The 12,820-nt window shown below is 38.1% G+C and overlaps 1 protein-coding gene across 1 annotated transcript in view; it reads right to left on the minus strand.

Annotated features, from left to right (window-relative positions):
• Positions 1-303: 303 nt before the first annotated feature.
• The window catches only part of LOC112024353 (calcium-transporting ATPase 9, plasma membrane-type), a 33,980-nt gene continuing 21,463 nt past the window's right edge, over positions 304-12,820 (minus strand). Inside the window, exons 27-31 of the mRNA XM_065767489.1 lie at positions 2,737-2,782; positions 2,496-2,630; positions 1,532-1,639; positions 1,347-1,438; positions 304-874 (exon numbers count right to left, since the gene is read on the minus strand). Coding sequence (XP_065623561.1) covers positions 715-874; positions 1,347-1,438; positions 1,532-1,639; positions 2,496-2,630; positions 2,737-2,782 — 541 coding nt within the window. The 3' untranslated portion in view covers positions 304-714. The remainder of the gene's footprint in view (positions 875-1,346; positions 1,439-1,531; positions 1,640-2,495; positions 2,631-2,736; positions 2,783-12,820) is intronic.

Below are 12,820 nucleotides of genomic sequence, written 5' to 3' on the forward strand. Positions count from 1 at the left end.
GGTAAAATAAAAATATAGGAACCAAAATGGTAAAAAAAAAAAAAAAAGTCAAAATGTAAAGACTAAAAGTACATTTACGCCTTTTAAAAACTAAAAATAGTAAAATAAATAAGGATTAAAATAGAAATTGACCCAAAAGTGCATTTTCCCCTAATTTGTTTTATTTTAAGTCAAATTAAGTGCTGGTTTTGCAATGCTTTTCTGAGTATATCAATGGCTCAATCTTGCAAAATAATACCAAAGGTTAAAGATAGTTCAAATAATTTCAATCCATTAAACAAATCTTTTCATTTACACTCCAAATACAACAAAAGAATGCCAATTTTATAACTACCACAAGCTAATCCACATAGTTTTACACATCTCAAAAGATTTCAGAAATTATTGTGTACTCCCGGAGTACCATAAACGCGTACTTCCTCCTCTCACATGAATGGTGAGTCTCACTAATTAAATTAATGATGGGACTCACCATTTATGTGAAAGGAATGAGTACGCATTTATAGTACTCCGAAAGTACCTAATAATTTTCCAAAGACTTGAGGGCCAAATTGTGTAGATTAAAATGTGTAATAAATACCACTCTTTTACAAATGATTTCTAAATATAATAACTTCTCACACTCTCAAAAAAAAAAAAAATTTAATAATTAACAATTTGTCTTATGTCAGATGTTTACAAGTTAGATTTAATGAACTGATACTTCACCATTGTTCACATTGCATTACGAGCAATACGAGCTGCTATTGATCGATGGATTGCTGCTCTCCATCGTTGGATTGCTGCTCTCCACCGCTGGATTGGCCGAGCGAAGTAGTAGGAGACCGGAATGGCGGGAACTGGAATAAGCTTCCCGAGCACAGCAAGAGGCCAGCTGTCAGAAGTAAAAGGCAAAAGTTTAGGAATAAAAGTAAAATCATTTAGTACCTTGCATGTAAACTTCCAACCACAAGCACAATTGCCCAAGAAAAAAAGAAATTGCTCCCTAGTTTGAACAAATGTAAAGTCATTTTATGCTCCCTGGTGTTTTTATCACCTGGTTTGGTTAGTGCATTGGGGATAGAACTGCATACTTCTTTTGTTATATGCTTTTTGATGTATAGTTAGTGTGTTCTTTGTATTCACTTCAGAAAACATATCACAAATCTTGCTGACATTGATAAATTATTTTGTTCCACCATAAATAGATTTCCTACAGTTAGAGCCATTATCAAATGATTTTATTGCTAAACATGCAGTATAGGATGCATGGAGAGATTCAAAATCAGATACTTGAAACAAGATACTCCCATGGCTTTAAAAAGAAACTTGTAAGATGAATGACCACTTTGAATGACTGAACTAACCTGATTATAGCGATAACAATGGATATAAGCCATTGCTTCCAATTGAGTTTCACCGTTGATGTAAATTTTCCAAGGAATTCAATGATGAGTATCTACAAAATAGTAAGGACTAGCATTATTAATACCAAGTAAACATGCATGTACAAAAAATAAAAGCATGTTAAACAATCATAATGGCTAATCACCTGAAGTACGAAGGTAATTCCAACTATTGACATGAAAAGGCGGTTTTTGGTGACTCCACTGAAGACATTTATTTCATCTGGTTTACGAGCATTGAACTCATTGAAAATCTGTAATTTGAACAATTAGCAAACTGTGGTTTGCAACATAAATAGACTCGAAGATAAAATTAGAACAGATATTAATAAGATCTCACTGAAACTGCACACTTTGGCATAGGCAAAGTTTAGTTTTCTTCACATCATTGAAACCCATATTTAACAATCAATAGTACTATAATATTTCAGATATAACTCGACACTAATTTTGCGATGAACTTTTTTCTTTGTTTACTCAACCATTAGACTGGCTGACAAATTTCTATTTTCCTGCCCTAATTTTTGGGTCAATTTTCAAGCTCAAAATTATACTTTAAAAAGTTCTAAATATAAAGATCTGCCATTAAATTGTAGTATGAATTCTATGTGATTCCAGAACTCAATTCTTGGTCTATAAATTCCCTTTTTTTTATTGGTAAGTTACACATGCACCCATGGATCTTGAACCCACCTCACCCTCCATCCCATTAATATGGAAAGAGGAAGTACCATTTTAGCTGAAGTTCATTGGCCATGTTCAAACAAATCTAATGTTCTGTAGCAATTGAAATAAATGAAACATCAAAACTCCTAAAAACTTTTTAAAAAAAAAAAAAAAAAAGACCATTGAAAAATCAGCTTAAAATTATTTGAAGATTTTCTATTCAATGGTAATGGGTGTTTCAAGTTTCAACTGGCATTTCTCACACATTAAACCATAATCAATATGATGCATATCCTATTTTATCATATAATCTCTCATGAAATTTTTTTTTGGTAAGTATAATCTCTTATGAAATTGAAATGAGAAATATTGAAGCTGATGGTTTTACTTGAAAGCAGACTCATAAAGTTGGTATATACTATTTTCATTAAATTGCCTACTTACTTGGCAGAGGACAAATGCATTGAATATCAAACTATTCTTCACATCAACTGCATATTCCCTTTCTTGAGAATTCAACCGAAGAATACTCAAGCCCGCGAAGTTGAGGACAAGGAGGACGGCTACTTGATAAACAGCCTGCAAAAACAAGTTTATGAATAATATGGCAACAATCCATAAAGCTAGATACCCATTTACTTTAATTATACATTCCAACAAAAACTACTTCGAACGGAACAGGTACCTGTATGAGTAAGTTCCTCCACATTATATTTGTTATAAGAGGCTCCCTAAGAAAATAGACATGAGATCATATCAATCAAAACGTGATTCAATCACACACACACACACACACACACACACAAAAAACCCTTAAAATTGAATATATTATTGATATGTGAAGCTAAAAAATGGACAAAAATAAAAGGGAAGAACATTAGAAGTAAGGGGGAAGTGGGGACTTTTTTTCCCGTCTTTCAAAGCAGAGAATGATGAAAAATAAGCATTACTTAAAATGGTTTTTCGAAAAAGCAAACTAAAAAATGAAAATTCTCAAAGTGCTGTTACCTCAAAGTGCTGTTTAAAAAATGAAAATTCTCTCTCTCTCTGGAGGCCCGGCTACCTCAAATTAGTCAGAAATATTGTGTTAGCTTAGTTTTTTGGATCAGTATGGGTGGTGTTAGAAGTTTTTTTATTGAATCTAAGCTGTTTCAGTTGGTGGTGGAGGAAGGTGGGAATTTTTTCTCCCTGAGGATTTTTGAACGGGGAAAATACTATATGCAATCGGTTTTTATGGGTAAGAGTGCAGCATGTTGGTTAATGAGGAGTCTGGAACACATGGTGGTTGGGGTTAATCCGAAGCATTTCCTCACGTTCAGGGAAGGCGGTACTGCCTACACGCTGCAACAGGGGTCCAATTCGTTTGGGCAGTATTTATCAGTGACAGAACTTAAGGTAGGCGGGTTGCGGAGAACTATCATTATCCCTGCCGGAAAGTTTCAACAAGGATGGAAAACTTTTGGAATTGAATTAAGAAGAAGATTGGAACCTTCACAGTATGCGTTGGGTGGCCCGAAGTTTGTACCGTATAAGTCTAAGCAGAAACCAAAGTTTCATGCTGCCAAGTCCTTTGTGGAAGCTGTCAAGGCTCCATTGCAGGCAAGGTCGAAGCCGGCTCAGCAGCTCTTCATTAAGGAAAAGGCCAAGGATGGTGTCGTGGAAAAGAAAATGGAGCTTCCGAGAGATAGTGACACACAGGCCGGAAGTTTTCTTCCGGCAGCCAAGGGTGATGATGAGGTTGGTGAAGGTGCTATTAATGGTAAGAGTATTATTGAGGCAGAAATCCCGGAAGGAAATAATACCAGTATTCCTTTCAAGTTCAATTCAAATTCAAAAGTTGTTGAGTTTGGAAAGGAGCTTGATTTTAGGAAATCACGTTGGTTAGGGAGTGGGTTGATTGTGGAGGTGAATGAGTTTGGAAAGAGGCGGGTATCTTGGGATGGCTTTAAGAGAGGTAAGCAGGCTGGCAGATGGGTTCCAATAGGGAGTACTAAGGTTCAGACTTCTAAATTTGGGTTGGCCCCATCAAATCAGAAGGCCCAAGGTTCTCAGTTGGGTAATAATAATTCGGTGTTGGGCCTGGGTCTGTTAAGCCCATCTTCCTTTGAGGCTGGCGAGAGCTCCTTAAGTGGCCAAACTGTTCTGGAACATTCTGATCTGAGTTGTCTTCCCATCCCGAGCTCAGGTAAGTCTGTTTTGAAGAAAAGCGAGAGTTTGGCTATCTCGCAGGAGTCTTTACTGGAGCCGGTGATGTCGTCGATGGTATCTTTGGCCACGAGCTCCTCCTTAGCAGCGTCGGAAGTGGCAGGCGAGGGTGGGCACAGTCCGAGTCGCATCGCTCAGCCTTCCAACAGGTCGACTCAACTCGCTGCAGTGACCCATGCTTCACACGAGCTGGTATCGGCTGCCGGAGCTCCGATTGGACCTAGTTTGCTGCCGGTGGTGTTCTCGGCCATGGTGACATTCAGTATGGGGTTGGATGCGACGAGTACCGATGGGTTAGGTGGTCTGAGTAGTCAGAATCAGAGCTCCACCTTGTCAGTCAAGCCAGTGGGGCAGAATTTGTCATCTCAGGTGACAACGGAAGGGGGGGATGTGGATTTTGTGGGGTTGGAAGGTCCGGCCACTATTATTAATAATTCTGATCTTGAGGGAGTGCATTTACCTGGCCCCACTATTAGGGAGTTGGTTGGAGACTTGGATAAGTCTTGGGGTAACTCTAAAGACTGGATGTTGCAATTGCGAGATGGGCGGCAGTTAGTGCTTCCACTGTCACTCTATCGCTCTCCAGATAGCATGTCGGTCTGCTCAAGTATAGAGGAAGAGTGTGTACCAGGTAGTGATGCTCTTGCTATTGAAGGGCAGAGGACTAGTTGGGTAGAGGAGGGTGAGGGGTTAGTGGAGTCTTTGTATGTGGTGCCTGAATCAAAGAATATGATGGGGGAATTTGATGGAAGGTTGATGTCTTGGGAGAGAGGTGGTGAGCCATTAATAGTGGTACCTTTGGCCACTGAAGGTCCTTTGGAGTTAATGTCTAGTCCGGTAAAGGAGATTGGGTGCAAGGAGAGTGTTGATAACTCTCAGCTATCACAGTGGGTAACCAATAGGATTAAGGCCTTTAAGAAATCTGTGGGCACGTCTTTGGAAGGTTTTGAAGAGCAAATTACGGGGTTGTTATTAGCTTTAGAGGCCAGAAAAAAAGATAAACATAAATATGTGGTGGGTGAGAAGATGAAACTGGTCAAGTCAGGCCAGAAAGGTCAGCGGGAGTTGAAAAATCTGTTGTCATCCTTGAATGTTGAGTATGGTTCAAATAAATCAAGGAGTGAAAGTATGGAACGGGCTGTTGTGTCTCATAAATGAGTTTGAAGATTATATCTTGGAATGTAAGAGGGTTGAATGAGCAGGATAAAAGGTTCAGGGTTAGAAATTTGATTAGGAACTGGGGGCCTGATGTGGTTTGTCTTCAAGAAACCAAAATGGAGCTGATAAATAGGGCGGTGATTCGTAGCTTGTGGGGTGGCCAACATGTGGATTGGTCTTACTTAGGTTCTTGTGGTGCTTCCGGAGGGTTGTTATTGATGTGGGACACACGGGTTGTGAATAAGATGGAGGAAGCAGTGGGGAGATTTTCGGTTTCTTGTAAATTTACAAGTGTATCAGATCAGTTTGTATGGGCGTTTACTGGGGTTTATGGTCCTAATGTACACCGAGATAGGAGGTTTTTATGGGAGGAACTTTGTGGGTTGAGCAGCTGGTGGAGTGTTCCTTGGTGTGTGGGCGGTGATTTTAATGTGGTGAGGTTCCCTTCCGAACGATGGGGGTCTGATGCTTTCACTACTGCTATGCGGGAGTTTTCCAATTTTATTTCAGAACAGGGCCTCATTGATCTGCCATTGCAAGGGGGGACTTTCACTTGGTCAAATTCTAGAGAAGTTACTTCGAAGGCTAGGCTGGACAGATTCTTGTTTTCTGCAGATTGGGAGGATAAGTTTCCAACAGTTTCTCAAAGACGGTTGTCGAGGTTGTGTTCTGATCATTTTCCAATTGTTCTTGAGGGTGGATCTTTTCAGAGAGGGAGTAGGCCATTTAGATTTGAAAATATGTGGCTTAAGGATGAGGGTTTTGTTGATAGGGTTCGAGCATGGTGGGAATCCTATCAAGTTCAAGGTGCACCGAGCTTTGTTTTAGCTAATAAATTAAAGCTCTTAAAAAATGATTTGAAGAGATGGAATGTGGAGGAGTTTGGCCATGTTGAAGTCCGGATTAAAAAATTGTGGAAGGACCTAAGTGTTCTGGAGAATTTGGAGGATAGTCAGGGGCTATCAGCGGAGGAAACGGTAGAAGTGGGAAGAATTCGTGAGGAGTTAGAAAAAGCTACTCTGTTGGAAGAAATTTGTTGGAGGCAGAAATCTAGAGTTCTCTGTGTTAGGGAAGGAGATAGGAATACTAAATTTTTCCACCGTATAGCTAACTCTCACAGGAGGGCTAATTCTATTGATAGGCTTATGGTGGATGGGGAGATGTCTTCGGATCCGGCAGCTATAGCAGATCGTATATCTCAGTTTTATAGGCAGCTTTATTTTGAGGATGTGGCTCATAGACCTGTCTTAGATGATGTGGTCTTCTCTAGTATCTCGGTGGAAGATGCAAGTTGGCTAGATAGGCCCTTTGAGGAGGAAGAGGTGTTTGGGGTGCTCAATGATTTTAATGGTGATAAGGCACCTGGCCCGGATGGCTTTTCTATGGCATTTTTCCAATCTTGCTGGTGTGTTTTGAAAACAGAAATTATGGCGGTATTCCACAATTTTCATACTCAGGCAGTGTTTGAGAAGAGTATTAATGCTTCGTTCCTTGCCCTTATTCCCAAGAAAGTGGATGCTGTGGAGGTAAAGGATTTTCGGCCTATTAGCTTAGTTGGTGGGATTTATAAGCTTATCTCTAAGGTGTTAGCTAATCGGCTTCGTAGGGTGGCACATGGGCTTATTTCGGATTCACAAAATGCCTTTGTGAAGGGCAGACAAATTTTGGATTCCGTCTTGATTGCTTCAGAATGTATTGATAGTAGATTGAAGTCAGGAGTGCCAGGTGTGTTGTGTAAATTGGATGTGGAAAAGGCGTATGATCATGTGAGCTGGGATTTTTTATTGTATATGCTTCAGCGTTGTGGTTTCTCAGAGAAATGGAGAAAGTGGATAAGGTATTGCATTTCAACTGTAAAGTTTTCCATCCTGATCAATGGTAGTCCATCGGATTTCTTTGGAAGTTCTAGGGGGCTTCGGCAAGGAGATCCATTATCTCCTCTGTTGTTTGATATTGTGATGGAAGCTTTAAGTCGTTTGCTGGAAGTGGCTGCCTCCGCTGGGCAATTCTCAGGCTTTTCTGTGGGTGGTACAGTTGACCCATCAGTGATGGTGTCTCACCTTTTATTTGCAGATGATACTTTGATTTTTTGTGATGCTGATCTATCTCAGATTGCTAATTTGAAGGCGATTCTTGCTAGATTTGAGAGGGTGTCAGGGCTTCATATTAATTTGGGAAAATCTGAGTTGGTTCCTGTTGGTGGAGTGCATAATTTGGAGGCTTTGGTGGGTCTGTTGGGGTGTGGGCAGTCTTCTTTGCCTTTGAAGTATTTGGGCCTTCCATTAGGTGCTAAGTTTAAGGACTTAACTATTTGGAATCCTATCCTAGAGAGAATGGAGAAGAGATTAGCAGGTTGGAAGAGACTATATTTATCTAAAGGGGGTAAAGTGACACTTATTAAAAGCTCTCTCTCGTCTTTACCTACGTACTTCCTTTCTCTTCTTCCTTTACCGGGTAAGGTGGCTAAGCGTATGGAGAAATTACAAAGAGATTTCCTGTGGAATGGGATTGGTGGTGAACCTAAAATACATCTAGTTAAATGGGCTAAGGTTTGTAAGCCGGTGCAGGTTGGGGGGTTGGGTATAAGACGTTTGGGTAGCTTTAATTCTGCTTTGCTAGGTAAATGGTTGTGGAGGTATGGCATGGAGACTGATACTCTATGGAGGAGGGTTATAGAGGCAAAATATGGGAATATTTGGGGAGGTTGGTGTACGAAAAAGGTGACAAGTCCTTATGGGGTCAGCCTGTGGAGATACATTAGAAGTGGCTGGTTGAACTTCTCTAAGCTCCTTGTTTATAATGTGGGGGATGGTACTAGAGTGAAATTTTGGAAGCATGTGTGGTGTGGGGAGTGTTCTCTCCAAGAGGCTTTTCCAGAGCTTTATTGTCTTAGTAGGTCAAAGGATTCCTCGGTGGCGGAAGTTATGGGTGGGTCTGCTGGGAGACTTCACTGAAATGTGCAGTTTCGTCGTCCACCACAAGATTGGGAAGAGGAAGCCTTTGATCAGTTTATGAGGTTGGTCTATTCTTCGACAGTACGGGGTTTTGGCCCAGATAAAGTTTGTTGGAAGCCGGCAAGGAACAGAGGTTTTGAGGTTAGAGGATATTATAGTTCCTTCTACCCCCTTACTCCTGTTTCTTTCCCTTGGAAAATGATATGGCAGTCGAAGGTTCCTCCAAGGGTGGCTTTCTTTTCTTGGTCTGCTGCCTTAGGTAAGATCTTAACAACAGACAACCTTCGTAAAAGACGTGTGATAGTGCTTGACTGGTGCTATATGTGTAAAAGATGTGGTGAGTCGGTAGATCATCTTCTACTTCATTGCCCCGTAGCTTGGGAGTTGTGGTCTTTGGTTTTCTGTCTGTTTGGTATCCAATGGGTTATGCCTCATCATGTTCTTGAGTTGTTTGAGGCTTGGCAAGGAAAATTTGCTTGCCATCGTCATTTTGATGTTTGGAGATTAGTGCCTCATTGCTTGATTTGGTGCATTTGGCGTGAAAGGAATGCTAGAAGTTTTGAGGGTAGTGAAAGATCTTTGCTAGAGATTAAGTCTTTTTTCTTGCACACTCTCTTTGAGTGGAGTGTGGTCTTCTCTCATTTCTCTTGTTCTTCTTTTTCTATTTTTCTTGATCGTTGTACCTTTGTGTTATGATTTGTGCCCCCATAGTACATCCCCAATGTACTCGGTTTGGCACTTTTTCTATTATTAATAATATTCTTACGTTATTTATCAAAAAAAAAAAAAACAATTTTCAGAGCCAGGCATGTAAAGAAGATCTTGGATTGGAGTTGGGATTAGCAAGTAAATATTCTGTTAGCAAGGGAAATGACACAGAAATCAAGTATGAAAACATATAAAATGCTGATACTGATCAAAATTTATATCTATATATGAAGTCTAGCAAACCAACAGGACAAAAATAATGTCAAATTCCTGATATAAATATTCTGTTAGCAAGGGAAATGACACAGAAATCAAGTATGAAAACATATAAAATGCTGATACTGATCAAAATTTATATCTATATATGAAGTCTAGCAAACCAACAGGACAAAAACAATGTCAAATTCCTGATATGAACACCACTCTAAGGATCTTTACATTGGGCAAACATCGACTACACAAAGAAATCAAATTTGTTACTAAAGGTAGTTGGCAAACTGAAATGAACATAAGTCATTCTAACCACAATGTCATTTTCTTTTTTATTAATTTCAAATTGGCAACAGTTAACAAATCACGAGAATTTAAATTTTCAAATCCTTCCAAATGAAATTAATAAGCATTCTACTAGGAATTGATATAAAATGAATTGGTTTTCTGTGAGAGAGAGAGAGAGAGAGAGAAATTAGTATTTCCACAGTAAGACATCGTCCTCATTTAGACGGTTGGCATCAATACAATTAAGAAATTCAAAATATGATGGACAATATAAAAGAGAGATAATCTCTAGCACAGCATGGGACAAGAAATTCATCTTTAACCAAGGTTTTTAAGTATTACGAATGTCTGACAATTAAGTGACTCAATTGATTGTCAAGTCTTTTAAACTCAACTATATTTTTTTTAGCACAAAAATATTCAGAGAAATCTACATTTCCCGATTCTCTCATAATCTCAACCTGGATTGAACTTAAATCCTAATAACAATTTTGAAAGCGTAAGTTTTAATGTCAAATGTGCATAGTGTAAACAGTCAAATGGAGGGTAGCTTACCCCATATATGGTGGAACTTCATTGCTAGTTGAGTAACATATCTTCTCTCTGCAGGATTAGAAACTCCATGTTCATAGCCTCCTGAATTGCAGAAAATATCGTGGAAGGAAAAAAACATTTGATGGGAAATTAACATAAACAAAAAAACACAGGTTGCAAGAGAAAAAGATATTTTATGGATAAAAGCAATTTGATTTCTTTTCTCCAACTTTACTATCTAAAGACACTGGCTCCAGCATTGATTTTTCACCAAAAATAGATGCACTTCATCTGCCATATGCAATATCCAACAATATGTAGGAATTTCAACCCAAAAACCGATGCGCTCCATCTTCCATATACAATATCAAAGGAATACCTCCACATAATTTCTGCTTTTGATTTCTTACACTGCTTCAACATAAATGTTGGCAATGGAGAAGGATCCACCAGATTATGCAATCACACAAAAACAGTTGTCAATATAAATATGGAGACTAAACCAAACAGTCAAATGAAAACCAATTCTAAACAGAACAGAAGAAGAAGATTAGGAAAGAAAATCTCAACCACAAATGAAAAAAATCTTTAACTTAAAGAGAGAGAGAGAGAGAGAAACAACAAATGGTGATTTATGAATAGCACACTTGGTTATATTCTCGCAAAAGGATACGGTTAGGAAATGGAGTTTTGATTGAATTATTGAAATACAAATGTGAGAGCAACGCGCCCAATAATTGAAATTATCAAAACCCCATCAATTTCTGCTAATCATTCATAAGAAAAAACAACCAAACATAACCCTAAATCTAAATCAAGTTAGTTGAAATACTATATCTAACCTGTAAGTTTATAAAACAAAATTTTAAAACTTTACCGGTAATGTTTTCAGAAGAAGCCTTGTTTGGCAGTGACAAAGTCTGTAAGGCCATGCTTGTGCGTGTGCGTGTGGGCTTGTTTTCTAAAATAGTAAAAATTGAAAATTTGGCCATGCTTGATAGAATTTTGCCCATGAGATTTTGTATGCCATGTCAAGTTTTCAGCATAATAATACCACCAAGTCCTCTTAATTAAAGTAATCAGTTTCTCTTTGATTTTGAAAGTTCATAGCCATTACTTGATGCTCACACAACTTTTTTTTGGCCAGGAAGATTTGTTCTATTGAAGGAAAATTTTTATTTCTTTACAAAAAGTTGTCAACGCTTCTTTTCCAATTATACAAAACTCTACCTCTTGAAGTGGGAAACCAAAAACATCCAGTCCCATTTTTTTATGGGACATTGTACTGTTGGTTCCTGAAAACTAACAACATGCAAAAATTATATAAAACAAAGTGCATGATCAGAAAATTTCAGCCCATAATGAACATGATAGAAATTAAATCACTTACAAAGAATCTTGAACTCCATATCCACCAAGGAAACAAGCATGTGCAGAACGGAGTAATCATGATCCAGTCTTTCAAAATTAAAGCACAAAGGTTTTGCTGTTAAGGAAGTCGAGAATCAACAAACGGTGATTTATGAATAGCACACTTGGTTATATTCTCGCAGAAGGATACGGTTAGGAAAAGGAGTTTTGATTGAATTATTGAAATACAAATGTGAGAGCAATGCGCCCAATAATTGAAATTATCAAAACCCCATCAATTTCTGCAAATCATTCATAGGCAAAAACAACCAAATGTAACCCAAAATCTAAATCAAGTTAATTGAAATACCATACCTAACCGGTAAGTTTATAAAACAAAATTTAAAAACATTACCAGTAATACTTTCAGAGACTTGTTTGGCAATGGCAAGGTCTGTAAGGCCGTTCCCTATATATATGTGCGCGTGTGGGGGTTTGTTTTTTAAAATAGTAAAAGTTAAAAATTTGACCATGCTTGATAGAATTTTGCCTCATGAGATTTTGTATGCAACATCAAATTTACAGCATAATAATACCGCCAAGTCCTCTTAATTAAATTAATAAGTTTCCCTTTTATTTTGAAAGTTCATAGGAATTACTTGATGCTCACACACATTTATTGTTTTGTCAACACTTCTTTTCCAATTATACAAAACACTACCTCTTGAAGTGGGAAACCAAAAACACCGAGTCCTATTTTTTTCTATGGGACATTGTACTGTTGGTGCCTGAAAACTAACAACACGCAAAAATTGTATAAAACAAAGTGCATGATCAGAAAACTTCACCCTACAATGAATATGAAAGAAATTAAATCACTTACAAAGATCCTGAACTCCATATCCACCAATGAAACAAGCATGTGCAGAACAGAGTAATCATGATCCAGTCTTTTAAAATTAAAGCACAAAGGTTGCTGTTAAGGAAGTTCAAAATCATAATGCTTGCAATTTGACAGAAATCAAAACCACGATGGTTCCGAGCAAATAAACATATCAAATGATTGGTTTTCTGTGTGGAGAAACCATCATTTTTCTTCTATTTTGGATTTTCTTGATTTTTGTAATGTTCGTTTTTGATTTGTTCACCTCTGTATACTCCCTGTGTACTTCGGTGTTCCTCTCTTTTTGATTTCAATGAATCTATTACTTATAAAAAAAAAAAAAAAAAGAATGTTGGGAATGTGAACGTGCTAACTTTTTCCTATGATTATTTTTGTGCATGTTTTGTGCTGGTGATGGTAAAACTTTTCTAGTGCATGGAGCTCTAAGGTGCTTAGCTCTTTTGTCGGGAGACTTGGAT

The sequence above is a fragment of the Quercus suber genome, unplaced genomic scaffold (assembly GCF_002906115.3).
Source record: "Quercus suber isolate HL8 unplaced genomic scaffold, Cork oak 2.0 scaffold_25, whole genome shotgun sequence".
NCBI classification, from domain to species: domain Eukaryota; kingdom Viridiplantae; phylum Streptophyta; class Magnoliopsida; order Fagales; family Fagaceae; genus Quercus; species Quercus suber.